Source organism: Danio rerio, chromosome 16 (assembly GCF_052040795.2).
Source record: "Danio rerio strain M-AB ecotype USA chromosome 16, GRCz13ab, whole genome shotgun sequence".
In the NCBI taxonomy this organism is placed as follows: Eukaryota; Metazoa; Chordata; class Actinopteri; order Cypriniformes; family Danionidae; genus Danio; species Danio rerio.
In genome coordinates, this window is record NC_141036.1 from 57,290,001 (window position 1) to 57,308,201 (window position 18,201).

General features: G+C 40.7%; 1 protein-coding gene and 1 long non-coding RNA gene across 2 annotated transcripts in view; one reads left to right on the forward strand and one right to left on the reverse strand.

Moving 5' to 3' along the window:
- The window catches only part of LOC147833523 (uncharacterized), a 75,167-nt gene that overhangs the window by 33,548 nt on the left and 23,418 nt on the right, over positions 1 to 18,201 (forward strand). The window contains exon 2 of the long non-coding RNA XR_015512274.1: positions 17,487 to 17,591. This is a non-coding gene — a long non-coding RNA (uncharacterized LOC147833523). The remainder of the gene's footprint in view (positions 1 to 17,486; positions 17,592 to 18,201) is intronic.
- Positions 2,905 to 18,201, reverse strand: part of fam110d (family with sequence similarity 110 member D) — a 35,941-nt gene continuing 20,644 nt past the window's right edge. Inside the window, 1 exon segment of the mRNA NM_001082926.2 lies at positions 2,905 to 7,231. Coding sequence (NP_001076395.2) covers positions 5,358 to 6,605 — 1,248 coding nt within the window. The 5' untranslated portion in view covers positions 6,606 to 7,231 and the 3' untranslated portion in view covers positions 2,905 to 5,357.

The following is an 18,201-nucleotide window of genomic DNA, read 5'->3' on the forward strand; positions in this document are numbered from 1 at the left end:
GTACAGGTGAATTGGGTAGGCTAAATTGTCCATAGTGTATGAGTGTGTGTGTGAATGTGTGTGTGGATGTTTCCCAGAGATGGGTTGCGGCTGGAAGGGCATCCACTGCGTAAAAACTTGCTGGATAAGTTGGCGGTTCATTCCGCTGTGGCGACCCCGGATTAATAAATATATTACCACCGATGTGAAGTGACCACCCTTTTATTTTAATGAATAAAATACAACTGTTTAGTTTAAACGCACCACAATATATTGTCTATATTTACTGAGAAAATGATAAAAATACACATTTTCAAAGAATTTTGTACTCATTTATGCTGAACACTGTATATGAGGTATTATTACACTGACACCTTATGTCTGGTTTAAACTTCTGCGTTGAGTGCTCCATCAGGCCCGTGGCTACAGCACCGCTCCCACAATCGTCACCGCTACCAAGCCGACCAATCAAAAAGCTAGCGCTACGCGTCACTGCGTCAGCATTAAGGCAGATATATATATACTTTTTCATCGTGATCAGCGTGACCCATGTCGCAAGCCTTCCGCGTAACCATGCATTTTTATTTCTGCATGCTGTTTGTGTTGCTGTGCAATAACACTTCTGAATCAGTAGCTGGCAGTAGGTTTTTATGTTCCTCTGTGTCGAGTTTCTTCGCTGGTGTTTTGTTTATTCTAAACACTGGCCTTTCTCAATATGCGTTCTTCAGCGATCTTGTGTTCTCGTGCAACGTCATCATCTGCTGCCTAAGTTCAGTTCCAATACTCAAGACCGCAAGTACAGAGGACGCATGAAACTTCCCAGATGTGTTCTTGATATCGAGGACGCACCGATGCAGACTTGAGCACTGAACTCGCTCTGGAAGTCCCAGAAGTCATTACGACTGGAGATGGGAAGCGCAGCGTTTTATTTAAAGTTTTTATTAAAGTTCAGAGAACTAACTTATTAACCTCAGGAGTTTCCTTAAATGAAGCGGTGAAAGTAAACATTACCATGGACATCTTAATAAAGGAACAAACACATTTAGGGTGGTTGTTTGCTGAAATTCGCATTAAAATCTGTTTTATTTATGTTGTGCAACTTATATTTATAATGTATATATTTATAATATATAACTCTTTATGCAGAGTATATATTTTGAAAAGGGGGAAAAACAATAAATCGAATGCTGTAATTTTTAAATAATTTACCATTTAAAATGCGTGAAGGTCACGTGACCATCAGAACAAATGCAGCATCTCATTCCTCACAGGATGCGTTCTCTGTTCTCGTGGTCTTCCAAATTGGTTCTTCTGAGGACACCTGGCAAGACCGGTCTCCACAAGACTGCAAGTCCACTCTCTGCGTTCTTGGAATTGAGAAACAGCCACTACCTTAAGGCTGATTTATACTTCTGCGTCAAACGCCGGCGTATGCTACGGCGCTGACGCATAGCCCTTCGCCGTGGCCGTCACTGACGTGCACCTCTCAAAAATTGTAACTACACGTCGCAACGACGCGTAGCGCAAGCTCTGTGATTGGTCGGCTCGGTAGCGCTGACGATTCTGGGCGGGACCGAGAGCCGTGCGAATGGTGCGAGCGATTGTTTACAAGTGTGGAGTCCCGTGAAGGAGCTCCAGATGGAAAGTTTTGTTTTGTGTTTACCTCATAGTTAAAGTTGTTGCACGTCCGCCGGTTCCTGCCTCAAAATGAGCGAGTTTGAGCCACTTGTACATCCCGGAAGTGTTCAGGAAAAGCAATAAAGCAGCGAAGAAACTCGACACAGAGGAACATTTACACCTCACTGCCCACTAGCGTTTCGTAAGTGTTAATGCAGACCAACAGAGACAGCGCGCAGAAGTATAAATGCACAGCCACGCGCGTTGCATGCGCCGTGGGTTACGCCGGTCACCTGACGCAGAAGTATAAATCAGGCTTTATTGTACAAGTAGCTCAAACTCGCTCATTCAGAGGCGGGAACTGGGAGACATGCAACAACTTTAATCATAAGATGAACACAAAGTTACATTTTTTTGGGAGGTGTGCGTTGGCGTAAGACACGGCGAGCGCTATGCGATCGTGCAAAGTCTGCGTCAGACTATAAGAGTGTGCTTGATGCAAAAGTACATAGCCTTTAGTTGTTGTCTTATGTAAATCCCTATAGAAAACATATGATAGTTGTAGGAGCCATACATTGTATATTGGCGATTGGCCACAAGGGTCAGACCGTAACCTAACAACTTAAGGTAACAGAGAAGTGTGCATTATAGATTAAGGAAAATTGATGGAGGAATTCTGTTGATTGGAAAATAAACACGTTTTATTTGCATCTATTTTGCCTACGGACTCTGACTTTTACGCTTAAAAAAACGTACTTGCTCTACCAACAATAGCGTTATTTATTTATTTATTTATTTATTTATTTATTTTTTTTTTTATTATTGAAAAGCTGCTACAATACTAATTATTTTTTAAGAGGAAAAATACCAGGGCTATCTCATGGCAATTCATAACTTTTTTTGATTTTAGCGGCTAATTTTTGTGAATTTGTACGATCTCATTCGTACAATTTCGAATGATTTGCTTATCCCCCAATGACGATGGGTTTTTGGGGCGGGATTGGCTGCCACGCCTCCTTTATCAAATCGTACGAAAATTTTGACATATGACTGAACTAATATGAATTTGTACGAATTAGCCAATAAACTGGCAAAGCATAAAATACTTACATTTCCTCGTGAGATCACGCTGAAAATACGTATAAAGTTCTGTACTAAAATATTTATCATAAAAAATCTGCTTTTTCGCCTGACATTTACTAAGTCATAAACTCTGCGAGCTTCACTCGTTTAAAGCGTCTCGATAGGGTTTGGAACAGATTGTACATCAGTACTCATTTCTTTGGCACAATGAAACTCCAAATCAGCTTGTTGTCAAGGCCCTGCATATTTATTTGCCCACACACACTCAGTGTTAAAAATATGTTTCATAGCAATATATAAAGCTCTCTCGCCCTCTCTCTTTCTCCAACTCAGTGCATTAATATCCCCACAGGGGCGCTCTGTGTGTTTGTTCCAACGCCTGCGTTTAAGGAAAAAACGGCAACACACAAACTAAACTGGGACAGTTGGGAAATGAGGTACACATGGTTCAGTTAACACTCATGCATTGGTTTCCCAGCCCCAGAGAAAAGCTTAGTGGTTTTCAATGTTAAATTATTCATCGGATGACACGTTCTTAAGTTACACTCAACAAATAACACTTGTTTTATGGACAGAAGTAACAAGAACTTGTGTCTTGCTATGTACAATTGATAACCTCAGTAAAGACGCATCTCTGTCACCCCATTTACCTTTTATATAGTGTACTAAAAAGCCCCTCATTCAGTCCCATAATGCACTGCAACCTTTATAAGCAATAGCGTGGTTCTGAATGATTTCTGATGGTGTTCTAAATGGTATACTGTCAGTGTGTTACTAATGGGATATAATTGCAAGGGCATTTCGGAGAGAAAAACAATCATGGCGACCATATTGAAGTAGCATTCCAAACCAAAGTGGCGAGTTTTGAGTTTGGGCCCTTTCGAATGAAGGATTTTGAAAACATATATGGTCTTTGGTGTCACACACTGCACTCAATTTGGAAGGGCTCATTCCTGTGCTGTGATCCCCTTAGAGCAGTGGTCACCAAACTTGTTCCTGGAGGGCCGGTGTCCTGCAGATTTTTGCTCAAACCCTAATCAAACACACCTGAACAAGCTAATCAAGCTCTTACTTGGTATACTTGAAACATCCAGGCAGGTGTGTTGAGGCAAGTTGGAGCTAAACCCTGCAGGGACACCGGCCCTCCAGGACCAGGATTGGTGACCCCTGCCTTAGAGGGATTAGGGCATAGGGATGAACCTTTCCGAATGGAACCCAGTGCAAATGTTGCCCTCTGAACGGCACTTTGGTTTGGAATTGTACTTCAATATGGAGGCCCTGATTTTATTTTATTTTTTTCGCTCCAAAGTGCTCAAAACTGGCCACTTTGTAGGGCCCTTTGAAATGGAGGATTTTATAAAATACAACTGATTGGATACTTCAGGCTTTAATCCTATAAGCAGGGAATATGTTTGTCACACACTGCACTCAATTCGGATACTCCAAAGGGATTAGGGCATGGGGTCAAAATCGATCCTGGAGGACTGGCGTCCTGCAGAGTTTAGAACAACCCCAATTAAACACCTGAATCAGCTAATCAAACTCTTTCTAGGTATACCACAAACTTCCAGGCAGCTGTGTTGAAGAAAGTTGGAGCTAAACTATGCAGGACACTGGCTCTCCAGGATCGAGTTTGTGCACCCTTGAATTTGAGCATAGGGATGAACCCTTCTGAATGGAACCCAGTACAAATATTGCCCTTCAAAGGGCTCTTTGGAGTACAAACAATTATGGCCACCATATTGATGTGTTGTTCCAAACAGAAGTGTTTAAAATTGGCCACTTCAAAGGGCCCTTCGGTATGAATGATTTTGAAGGGTACAACTGATGCACACTTCAGGCCCCCATGATCCTTTGCGCAGGGAAGAAGTTTGGTGTCTGACATAAGTTCCATTCAGAAGGGCTCATCCCAATTCCCTAATCCTGCTGTCACTCTGGAGGGTACACCAGAAGGGATTAGGGCATAGGGATGAGCCCTTCTGAATGGAACACAGTGAGAGCTTTTCCAGGAGTTGGCGGCCAAATTGTGGGTCCAAATTGGCTTACTTGTTTACATCAGCACACCATTAAGTGGACTTTATTAGTAAACTAAGTCAATGAGGCTGTAAGGGGCGATTTCAGACAAAGCCACAGTTAAGGTCCTTAAAACATGTCAGTTTGACTTGCAGTGCGTTCCTACTGGCACGTTGCGAGCCCAGTTGAGCGATCATTTACAGTTCATTCATATGGAAGTTGAGCTTCATGCACAACATGAACGTTCACACCAATCCTCGGAATGAATGTATTTAAAATGCTCAATCCCCTGCAATTGCACTGTGCCAGTGAAATCGCAACTTTTCACAAAACAACAATGTTCTCGTACTAGATAAGTAGAGCAAAACAAATCTCTTAAATTCAGGGGAAATGAAGCAAGAATAGCTGGCTAGCCAGTTGAGTTTCTGTTTACTTTGCACCAATTCTGGGTCTTGGGTAAAAAAAGTGATTAAAGTCAAGTTACCTTCATGTTACCTAAAACCCAATATTGGTGCCATCTAAACTAAAACGTAACTGGCTAGCCAGCTAATAAACATTATTGTACAGGCCCCAGATGTCTCACATGAAGTAAATACAGCACACCGAGAGTGTTTTCCATATTGAAACATGGTTCTTGGAAATCTTAGGTTCAGCTACAGTAATAGTCAAACAGTAGACTCTTTAGGACCTTCCTGGGCTGCGCTCCTGCAACCGTAGAGCCACTTAATGACGCGCGCATTCCTCTCAATAATAGACACACCTGTCGGAATCTGCTCTGCAAGTTCCTCTTGGAAAATCCCTTCTCCAGAGTGTCTGGAAAACTCACTAGGCTCCGATCCGCCTCCTCCGACACTCCTAAGTAGCAGCGAGAGCGTGTCGACTGAACTGGCACCAGCTAGAAAGTTCTCCGGTCCGAGCCTCTCCACCATATCAAAGTCTAATCCACAGTAATCAAAGAAGCGCTCCTGCTCAGATATAGCTAGCGAGCACCGAAGTCGCAATTCTGACTTTGAGCGTTTCATGTTGGTGCGCTTCCAAGGAATGACGGGCTTCCAAGGGTCCATGTCATTATTGTTAGAGTTCCTTGTGCTATTTCGTAAACAAATCTTCGGTTGCTTCTCCTCGTTGTTGTTTTGAATCTCTGCCGATGAGTGTTCTCGCTCAGATTTGCTTGAACGTCTTGTCTCGACTCCACCATCGACAGTGTCTTTATCATTGGACCAGGACATTCGAGAATCCCCGTCTCGAGAGGATGAAGCCTTCTCCTCGTTTATCACCGTTTTTTGAGCCACATCATTGACGCTACTCTTTTCTCGCATGGATCCCTGGAAGAGCCGTCGCACAAAGCTGTATCCCTTGACCTCTATGTTACCGTTGATGTTTTCCCCGGGACTTTTGCAATCCTTTTTCTGTCTGTAAATGACCAGGGAGTCTGGACGCAGCATGCGCTTGCCGTTGCTTCTGCGCATTATTGGCGCACTATGTGGAGCCACTAATGGAGTTCTTGGGGAAAGAACTGGAGGCTTGTTTGCATTATTGTTTGTTTCCACATCAGATTCATTCCGGCAGTTCTCTTTCCTGGAGTCATCTTCATTTTCATCCCTTGAAAATGATGGTGCGGAGAAAGGCACCATTTGATTTCGGGGCAGGAGAACGGGTGTTGATGGAGTGGAGGTGGTGAGGTTGCGACGCGGGACTGGTGGAGGGGTTGCACAGGGAACTAACACAGGTTCCTGCTTGGTGTTTATAACCTGTTGTGTCTTGACGTACTTTGCCTTGTCAGCTTCAAGTCGTTCTACGGCGCTGATCGAACGGCCTCTGCTTCCGGCGTCCATCTGCCTACGCAGGTAATCAGGCCCCTTGTTTAGGAGGCGCAGTGGTGAAGGCGAACCAATGGGAGTTAAGGGCTTCATTTTTGAGTTCTGGAAAAATTCATCCAAACTGAAAGGACAAAGCAGTTGCTTTGCCCTCTAAAAAGAAGGAATGAAACGTCAATCTGTCAATCTCAGAATACTAGCAGTATAGATATCACTTTAGGGATCCATTTATAGGATCCCTATACATGTAGATGTTTAGGCATTTGGAGAATCTGCAATAACTTTCTGCAGCTAACCTCTTCACTGTGTGCTTTTGGAAACAATCCAATGCCTAAATTCAGTGTTTAAACCAGAGATACATAAGGGCTGGGCATGGGGAAATCCTTTTTGTCACAATCCAAGGTCACAGATCTCAAATGAGACCATCTCTTCACCACAGAGTATCAGAAATAGCTGTCAGTGTTCATTTTTCTCTTTCTCTCCCCCCTTGTTTCGGCCCTTTTAACTTCCTTTCTTCTGTTGATCTTTTCAGAGAAGGTCGTCTAAGGGGAAGAGAGCTAATGAGCTTGATTATTTGCTTTTTGATAGCAGTCTGAGGTCTTTGGGTTGGGCTCCTATTGTCCTGCGGCGTTACGGTTGGGCTGACCTATAGATCTGGCACCGGGGCAACTTCGGAGATTGATAGACTTAGGTCCTGTCCTTCTCCCTGTACACCTGGATCCCTGCGGAGACAAAAAACATAGAGGCACTGTTTAGTTTCTAAGCATTTCTCAAGGGAGATCGGCTCGTGCAAATCATAAGCCATATGGCAGCACAGATAGAACTCCCTGTAGCCTTTTGATGGAGTTGCCAGAAATTGATGTCTGGGGCCGCAGGCAGTGCCATTAGCTCATGCATGGACTGAGTTGACTTCACAGTGCTCACCCATCGAATTAGTCCTAAATAACTGCTCACTCGTATAAATCTGCTGTCCTGCACAAAAACGGTGCAGTTTTAGCCCTGTACTAATATGCATAATTCATGACATGCACTGCAAAGCTTGGATTAACATTATAATGTACAATTGTACCCATTTACATTCAGATGCATTTAGAAAGTCTATTAAATGTGCATTCAGACTGCAGAGGTAACAGCCTTCACCATCAGCATTAGCTTAACCCGCATGCTACATTTGCATTCCTTGAGGGCTTTGCTAAATAATGCATGACTATGCCCATATTTGAGACCCCGAAATCAGCCTATAAAAACCGTAACTGCATTTCATCTGCATAGTTTTACTGCATCACAGCAATAAAAACCCAGGGAATGTGATTGCAAGGCAAGAGTTTGAGCCTAAAACAGTTTTGACTGCATGGTTGGTTCTCAAAGGGAATACATTCAAAGCATGACGCATCAAATACTATTTTTGTACTCCCTCGCAGGAAAAAAGACACAATACAGAGCATTTGAAGTGTATATATCCCTGTGACCTAGTAAACGGGAACAACTGCAGAACTTTCATCGTGTGTTGCCAGTTTCACTATGAGGAGAAGGCATTTAGAGCAACTAAAAGCAGATTTTTTTTTTGCTTCCACTTGAAAAAAAAAACACCACAACAAAGACGCAAATGTGAAGCTCTAACTTGAAAGAGATCTCATACACATATCTAAGATGGATTTTTACCGCTCCACCACAGCGCCGCTCATGTATCTAGACCCCCTCTGAAAGCCTTCGCTATAAATCCAGTCAAAAAGGGAACTGCAACATTTTCCAGATGTCACACGGTCCGGGAAAAGCAGCTATTGTTTGGGAAAGTTCCGGGAAAGAATTCTGAACAGGTGTTGAGCATGAGATGGATCTGGATTTAGGGACTTTCAGAAGGACTGGAGCAACAGGGGGTCTAAACTCAGAAAACACCACTTGTTTAAGCAGTTGGGGATCAGCAATGCAGCTACAGACGTTTTCTTGTTATTTTTCAACGTTTACTTTCATGATATTTAAATTCTACATTTGGTCTACAGAAACCCTTCCCTCAGGCAATCCATCTGATGAACACCACTACTTGCTATAAGGGCTGCTCGATTATGGGAAAAAAAAATAATCACGATTATTGTGGTCATAATTGTAATTCAAAACGATTATCAGTTGAAGTCAAAATTATTCATCATCCTGTGAATTTATTTTTATATATAAATATTTCCCAAATTATGTTAAACAGATGATTTTTTACAGTATTTCCTATAATATTTTTTTCTTCTGGAGAAAGCCTTATTTGTTTTATTTCAGCTAGATTAAAAGCAGGTTTAAATATTTTGAAACCTATTTTAATAGCTCGACATTATTACCCCCCTCAAGCAATATAGATGTTTGATTGTCTGCAGAAGAAACTACTGATATACAATGACTTGTCTATTTACCCTAGATAAGCCTTTGTGTCACTTTAAGCTGAATACTAGTATCTTGAAAAACACCTAGTAAAATATAATGTACTGTCATCATAGCAAAAATAAAATTAATCAGTTATTAGAAATGAGCTATTAAATCTGTCATGTTTAAACTGCGCTTTAAGCATCTTCACTGTATTTTTGATTTTACTATTGATTAATGATGAAAACAGTTGGCAGCAGCAGTAATACCGCACGCTGTCACTTTAGGAATAGTGCGGCTCTGATATGGTTTCTCTTTCACATGTCTTTTAATTCTCAACTTGTGTGTTTATTAAACAAATGAGGGTTAATATGAATAATCACTAAACACTGCGCTCTGACACAAATGTGCATGTATTTCACCATTAAAGCGCTCACATTAATGCCGAGTTCAGACTGCATGATTTTCAAACTAGTCGTGTCACAGATGTTTTCACACTGCTTGACTATCTGGGCTAGCGTTTCGTCGCTGCTTTGTTTACACTGCAAGATGGTTCGGCGACATGGACATTTACATTGCATGATTTTGCTATAGGGAGAATCGCCGACAACTTCATACAAACTACGTCTCACAGCCAAAAACATGTAGTATATCTTTTGTTATTAACTACATAATGAGAAAGAAGCCTTTAATGGGGTAGAACATGCACATGTTTGCTCACCTGGGTTTAAAGGGAATTAGCCATTTCTCCTCAACATTGATAATAAACTAATTTCTTTCTGTATTAAACGTCAAACAGACACGGTTGCTCCTGTGTCCTATCAAACTAGTTTTTCCTCCATTTCGTGGGTCCAAAATAAACCGAAAAAGAGCGCTTTTAACTTCTCCCCAGCCTCCCGCTGGCCTGCAGCAGGTATACACACACGCACACGCAAGTGAATGCTGCTCTCTCATTGGCTGTAGGTGATCGCTGATGTTATTTTCAGTCAAAACTCAATTCACACGGCATGATTTGAATCGCCGACAGCTCCAGATATTCAGCACACCAAATATCTCACAGGCATCGGCGACTCATCGGCGATTCTCTCAGATCGCGTCTTTGATAGTTCATACTGTGTGATTGTCACTCACGTGCACGAGCAGCGATTCGCCTGTGATTTCAGGCATTTGTCGGCGATTTCTCAAAACCTGTCGGCGAGCCAAAATCAGGGCTAAAATCACGCAGTCTAAACTAGGCATAAGAGGCCATTAGATTTGGGTGTGTGCTGCTGTCCGAGGGCAAGCGTGGCGCGCACACACACACACACACACACATGCGCTACCTGTCCGAGGCTGAGCACGGAGCGCACACACACAACAGCACGTGCTCTTTTGCGCTTTTAAAAATATAAATGATGCGCATCCTGTGCTGCAAAAGTTACATTACAGCACATGCTTTTAGTCATTTTCACGTGGAACTGAGCTTTGCACAGCAACACATGTACAACTGGAAAGGGGGCGGGATATGCTGGAATAATCGTTTATTTCGATTAATGGTTTTTCATAATCGTTACAAGCCAAAATTGAAATCGGATTTTCGATTAATTGCACAGCCCTACTCGCTATACACTTTTTATACATATATACACTTATTCAACAACACACTTTACATGCCAATTTGCACACAATATAACGTTGTGTATAATAGTAATATAGGGCAAAGCAGTGGCGCAGTAGGTAGTGCTGTCGCCTCACAGCAAGAGGGTCGCTGGTTCGAGCCACAGCTCAGTTGGCGTTTATGTGTGGAGTTTGCATGTTCTCGCTGCATTCGCGTGGGTTTCCTCTGGGTGCTCTGGTTTCCCCCACAGTCCAAAGACATGCGGTACAGGTGAATTGGGTAGGCTAAATTGTCTGTAGTGTATGAGTGTGTGTGTGTGAATGTGTGTGTGGATGTTTCCCAGAGATGGGTTGCGGCTGGAAGGGCATCCACTGCGTAAAAACTTGCTGGATAAGTTGGCGGTTCATTCCGCTGTGGCGACCCCGGATTATTAAAGGGACTAAGCCGACAAGAAAATGAATGAATGAGTAATAGTAATATACCTACACTTGTCACTTGTACATACACTTGTCCGTTTGTATATTTGCATTCACTACTTACTTCTATTTTTAAAATATATTTAGGGCTGCAACAACGAGTCGATTCAATTGATAAAAATCGATTACTTAAAGACTTGGCAACGAATTTCATTATTGGTTTGTTGTGTCGCGCAACACGGGGATGTTAGTTCAGTGCAGTGCAGAGCGGAGTGAACACGGTCTCTCTTTCGCACTGACACGAGTTTGGTGCCTCATAGTCAGGGCTGAAGAGGAAGGGAGTTCAACAGCAGGGTCCTACTTTTGTTCCGTTTTGAAGTGAGGACCAGAAAGTCCCTGGTGCTGATGTTTTACTCGTTATCCAGCTTGACAAGCATGACAAGTTAGCGTCAGCTCATTTACCTATAGAGCAGCAACTGAAAAAAATCTAACTGAGCTATGGCGCGATGTCTGGCGCTAAATTAGAGAGAGGTCGCGCTGAGCAGAGCTCTCAGGAAGGGACCATCATTCTTTTTTTTTCTTTTTCTTTTTTCTAAAACAAAACCAACTTAACCCCGCTGAGAAAGACGTGTCATATTATCACAATTATACAGCATTTTAACCGACTAATGCTTAATTTATGTTTTAGACATGTAAATACACACGCTTACTAGAAAAACAAGGCATTTAGAGTTTGTAAAACACACAAAGAAGTCCATTCAAATATAATTTGCCGATGTGTTTTATTCATATCAGATACACATTACACATAGTGAAAGTAACTATAAAGTTGAATCTATTCTTCTCTAAGCTTACCATCCACTTACTTGCATTTATTTGGAGAGTAGCTGGTGAATTTACGTGCTGAATCCTGCGTGTTCTGCTTTTTATGAATGAGGCAAACGTGCGGCCGCAAGTAAAGATGGATGACAACCATCTCACGTTATAGATCACGATCACTTACATGTTTATGTGAACTGGTATACCAGCTCAGGGATGAGCTTTTTTGAATAATCGGTTGGAAATGAATGCTTTTTAATAATCCGATTAATCGATTGCTCGAAAAAATAATCGACAGATTAATCCATTATTAACATAAAATAAATGAAAATAAAATAAATGGTTGCAGCGCTAAATATATTAATTTTCTGTTTTTTGTCTTGTCTCTGTAAGTCTGTTGCACTGTAGAACCTCTGTCAGGAAAGAAATTCCTCGTATGTGTGAACATACCTGGCAATAAAGCTCTTTCTGATTCTGATTCTGACATTAGTCTTTCGAATATATTTTAGGCAATAGGCAAACATACACTGTATTAGTCAAAATTAAGGTGGCACGGTGGCTCAGTGGTTAGCACTGTGGCCTCACAGCAAAAAGGTCACTGGTTTGAGTCCCCGCCAGATGGCATTTCTGTGTGGAGTTTGCATGTTCTCCCCATGTTGGCGTGGGTTTGCTCCGGTTTCCCCCACAGTCCAAACACATGCGCTATAGGTGAATTGATTAACTAAATTGGCCGTTGTGTGTGTGTGTGTGTGTGTGTTTCCCAGTACTGGGCTGCAGGGGCGGACTGGGACAAAAATTCAGCCCTGGCACTGTTGCCACATCAGCCCACATTACCACACCGACACAGCCCCACCCACGGACACGCACATTGACTATTTATTATGGTGTTAAGATGGTGATATAATATGACATTTTTACCAGATTTTGATTATGTCCGGTTAACCTTGGATTGGGTCGGCCCATCTTGAAACCAGGTGGCAGTTGCCGATTGGGCCAAATGCTTAACATTTATTATTATTATTATTATCATCATCATAATATCACATCTAGCAAGAGATAAAAGCTGTCTGCACTTAAAAACAATACATATTTAAAAAAATAAATAAATAAATAAAAAAAAACTGACCGGCCCACATTTAAAAATTGGTCCGGCCCTTCTGGCATTTGCCAGAATTGCCAGATGGCCAGTCCGCCCCTGCTGGGCTGGTGCTGGAAAGGCATCTACTTCATAAAACAAATGCTGGAATAGTTGGCGGTTCATTCCGCTGTGATGACCCCTGATAGATAAGGAAAATTAATGAATAGTCAAAATTATGTATTTTTATGTCAAAAATAATCAGACATATTTTGTTTATTTTCGTGCTGTAAGTATATCAAAACTCAATGTGTCTTTAGTAATGTGCATTGCTGAGCATTTCATATGGACAAGTATAAAAGTAACTTTCTTAGTATTTAGATTGTTTTTAACCCTCAGATTCCAGATTAAATACAGTTTTTCTGCCCCAATGTTATCATATCATTCAAGTAAATGCATTCTTCTTCAGCTTCCAGCTTCAATATTAAACTCCATTTGAAATCATTGACACTGGTTTGGTGATCTAGTGTCAGATATATCAGGCAGCCTCAACCTTAATGGGCTGCACAATATAAAGCTGTCAAGATCGAAATGTGCTGCACAAACTATACGACGCAGTATATGTTTTATAATTATCACACACTATTATTAGCCTTCTCGACATCACTCTAGACTCCAGGCCATTATCGGCTTGCGGATGCATTACCTCAGTAGTATAGATCTTTCCAAAGCTGCATCGTGACAACTATTTCAATCACTGAGTTTAGGGCAGAAACAGGGCTAATAATAGCCGAGCAAAGGGTTTAACTGAAACATGCTCACATCTCTGTGAGATTTATTTATTTATATATACAGAGATGAAGCATTGAATGCTGAACTGAATTATAATCATATCTGTCCTCAAAAGACTTTTACTTTATCATCATCATCATTTTCATCCGCTTAAGCCTGATTTATACTTCTGCGTCAGGTGACCGGCGTAACCCACGGCGCAGGCAACTCGCGTGGCTGTGCATTTATACTTCTGCGCGCTGTCTCTGTTGGTCTGCATTAACACTTCCTAAACGCTAGTGGGCAGTGAGGTGTAAATGTTCCTCTGTGTCGAGTTTCTTCGCTGCTTTTTTGCTTTTCCTGAACACTTCCGGGATGTACAAGTGACTCAAACTCGCTCATTTTGAGGCAGGAACCGGCGGACGTGCAACAACTTTAACTATGAGGTAAACACAAAACAAAACTTTCCATCCGGAGCTACCTCACGGGACTCCACACTTGTAAACAATCGCTCGCGCGGCGTCGCGCCATTCGCACGGCTCTCGGTCCGGCCCAGACTCGTCAGCGCTACCGAGCCGACCAATCACAGAGCTTACGCTACGCGTCGTTGCGACGTGTAGTTGCATTTTTTGAGAGGTGCACGTCAGTGACTGCGATGGCCACGGCAAAGGGCTATGCGTCAGCGCCGTAGCATACGCCGGTGTTTGACGCAGAAGTATAAATCAGCCTTTATCCAGGGTCGGGTTGCGGGGGCAGCAGTCTTAGGAGAGAACCCCAGACTTCCATCTCCTCAAACACTTCTTCCAGCTCCTCCAAGGGATCCCGAGGCATTCCTAGGCCAGCCGAGAGACATAGTCCCTCCATAGTCCTGGGTCTCTTACCAGTGGGACATGCCTGGAACACCTCCCTAGGTAGGTGTGCAGGAGACATCCGAAACAGATGCCTGAGCCACCTCAGCTGACTTCTCTCGATGTGGAGGAGCTCCTCACCCTGTCTATAAAGGTGCGCCCTGCCACCCTACGATGGAAACTCATTTTAGCTGCTTGTATGCGAGATCTTGTCCTTTCAGTCAAGACCCAAAGCTCATGACCATAGGTGAGAGTAGGAACGTAGATTGACCGGTAAATCGAGAGCTTTGCCTTTTAGCTCAGCTCCTTCTTCACCACAACGGACCGGTACATTGACCACATTACTGCTGCTGCTGCACCGATCCCTCTGTCAATCTCACGCTCCGTCTTTCCTTCACTCGTGAACAAAACCCCGAGATACTTGAACTCCTTCACCTGGGGTAATGACTGCCACCTTATCGTGGTGGATGTGAGTGCCTGAGTGATCCTAAGAGCTATGTTGTTGGGGGCTAATGCCCCTGGTAGGGTCTCCCAAGGCAAACAGGTTTTAGGTGACAGGTCAGGCTAAGTGCAGTTCAAAAACCCCTGATGAACTTCATTACATCGAGGACCGTGACGTCACCTGGTATGGCGCAGTCGGAACCCCACCTTGGAGCCAGGCCTGGGGTTAGGGCTCGTATGCGAGCACCTTGTGGCTGGGTTTTTTTCCTTGGAACCCGGCCGGGCTTAGCCCGAAAGAAGAGATGTGGGAACATCCTCCTGCGGGCACACCACCTACAGGGGGAGTCACAAGGGGTTGGTGCATTGTGGAACGGGTGGTGGTCGAAGGTTAGGACCAAGACAACCCGATCGTCAGGCACAGAAACTGGCTTTTGGGACTATTATTATTATTATTATTATCATTTATTTTATTATTATTATTATTTATTGTTCAGAAACTTTGAGGTTAGTTTTTGGGTATTCTAGCCCCAAAAATAATTAAGCTAAAGCAACAAAATGACTATAATATACCAATAATAACGTAATAATAACGTTAAAATTACAAAGTTACCATAATATATTATATTTATTTATATTTATATATTTAGTCATTTAGCAGATGCTTTTATCCAAAGCGACTTACAAATGAGGACAAGGAAGCAATTTACACAACTATAAGTGCAACAATGAATATTAATACATAATACATACAGTTAAAACTATATTACACACATTACAGTTTGTATTACAATTATAGTACATGATATATAGTTTACTCTTATTTATAATAGACTAAGCATTGGTAAACTAGTTTTTAGTGCTAGAATCACTGAAAATACCCCAAAACTGCCCTCTTTCTGAACAAAATAATATATTTTTAATAAAGCTTTTCTGAGAATTCTGAGGTATCATTATGTTTCAGTTCAGAAAGTCAAAGAAATATTGAATCACTAAATATATATTGTATTTATTTTTGATATATTTTATTATATTATGTATGGCCAAAGCTATATTATTGATTATAATATATAATCAAAAAATAAAATTAGCAGTATTTTTATATTGATTATATTTTTAGATAGTTGTTTAAAGCTAAAATTATGATTTTAAAATAAGATGACTCATCTAGCCCTAGTTTATTAACAGTTATTTATCCAACATACAGTATTTCAGAGGATCAATACTTCTTCTGAACTGTATAGTCGCAAACGAAATTGTAAAAAAAAAAAGACTAAATTACTAACATTTTAACTCTAAGGAAAACTACTAATGAAAGAAATAATGAAGAAAGCACAAAAAGATACATAAATGATCACTTTATCATCCAAACATATACTTTTGCAATGCACTATTTTTAATGCTTAATTTTTAATCAGACAACATAATTATCAAAAATACACACAGTTTAGATTAGAATTTGATTAGATTAATAGATTTCTCATATGAATCACACCATGATTATAATTATTATGTGATATTATTATGTTATAATATTAAAATATGTTATAATATACATCTGGAGTCAGAATTATTAGCCCCCCTCCGAATTTCTTTTCTTTTTTAAAATATTTCCTACACGATGTTTAACAGAGCATTGAAATGTTCACAGTATGTCTGATAATATTTTTTTCTTCTGTTTTATTTCACCTCGAATAAAAGCTGTTTTAAATTTTTTTAAAGCCACTTTAGCGACAAAAGTATTAGCCACTTTAAGCTTTATTTTTTTCCAATGGTCTACAGAATAAAGCACCATTATACAATAACTAGCCTAATTACCCTAACCTGCCTAGTTCACCTAATTAACCTAGTTAAGCCTTTAAATGTCACTTTAAGCTGTATAGAAGTGTCTTGAAAAATATCTAGTCAAAAATTTACTGTCATCATAGCAAAGAAAAAATAAATCAGTTATTAGAGATGAGTTATTAAAACTATTATGATTAGAAATATGTTGAAAAAAAATCTTTCTGTTAAACAAAAATTGGGGGAAAAATAAACAGGGGGGGGCGAATAATTCAGCGGGGCTAATAATTCTTACTTCAATTGCATGTTATAATAATATCATAATATACTATGTTATAATATATAATATATTATAGATGTTATTAAGATGTCCAGTTTTACTGTATGCTGGACTGGTACATTTTGACAATAGGCAAAAATACACTGTATTAGTCAAAATGATCCACTTTTTATGTCAAACTAATCAGAATATTAAGTATAGATCATGATCCATGAATATATTTAGTTAATTTCCTGCTGTAATTATATAAAAACTCTATCTTTTTTTTAGTAATGTGCTTTGCTGAGCATTTCATATGGATAATGCTAACAGACAACTTTTTTTTTTTATCCGGAGAGTCTTTAAAGGAATTATTTGAAAATGTGAATCCTTCATAAATGGTAGAATTTGTATCAAAAGAACGTCATAAATTATTTTATCTTATTTTACTGTTGTTGACAAACTTTTTTACTTTGGAAAAGCTGTTATTTAGAAAATGATATTATTATTTTTTCCCCCTGTTTTTATCATGAACTAGATAGTAAATCCGATATAGCAATACACTCAAAATCTCTCTTTTCAAAATGCTGTTTTACTATTGATGAAACTTTTTCTCTCATTTCAAGGGTTGAACATTGTGGTGAGAACCTCTGAACGGCCCAACACAGAGAAAGCAGATGTTTTGCTGTCAAACTTCCATAAGCCATGATCTACTGAAAACATCACACACAGTAAGACGAGTATTTCTGCTTCAATATCCTAAAGCTGCGGTCACACAGCACTTTTTTCCCCTTAGACTTCCATTCATGCACTCGTAAATGCGTCAGACCGAAAACGCAAGTTTCGCAGGTCACTGTTGCAAAGTTTAAGCCTTGAGAACTCTGTCCTGCGAAATCGCATCACTTGACAGCGTGAGACCAATCGATGATCAAAACACGACTTCTCATGGACCAGTCGCTTGCTTTTTTAAACGTCTAATCATCTCGTTTTGTCCCGCCCCTTTTCGCAGCGCCGTACGACAGGATTTCGCAAGCTCAAACTCTAGTGTGACCGCAGCTTAATTCACAAACTACGTTCAAGGTTTGAAGGTGCATAATGTGTTGTTTCAGACTGTTGAAATTGTACATTTTGGTCTTTATTAAGTAGTTTGAACAAGCAATGTATAAATCACTTTGTTTTTAAAGCTAATCAAATGCTTCCAGGCTATAAAAAAGCCCCTACTACAGATTTCAATTTCAAAGTAATAGCTTCCGGTTGATAAAACTTTAACATTGTAATTTGTAATTAAGTTAACATTTTAAGTTACCCCCGTCTGTCCCGCCTGGTTTGAGCAGCCCAATT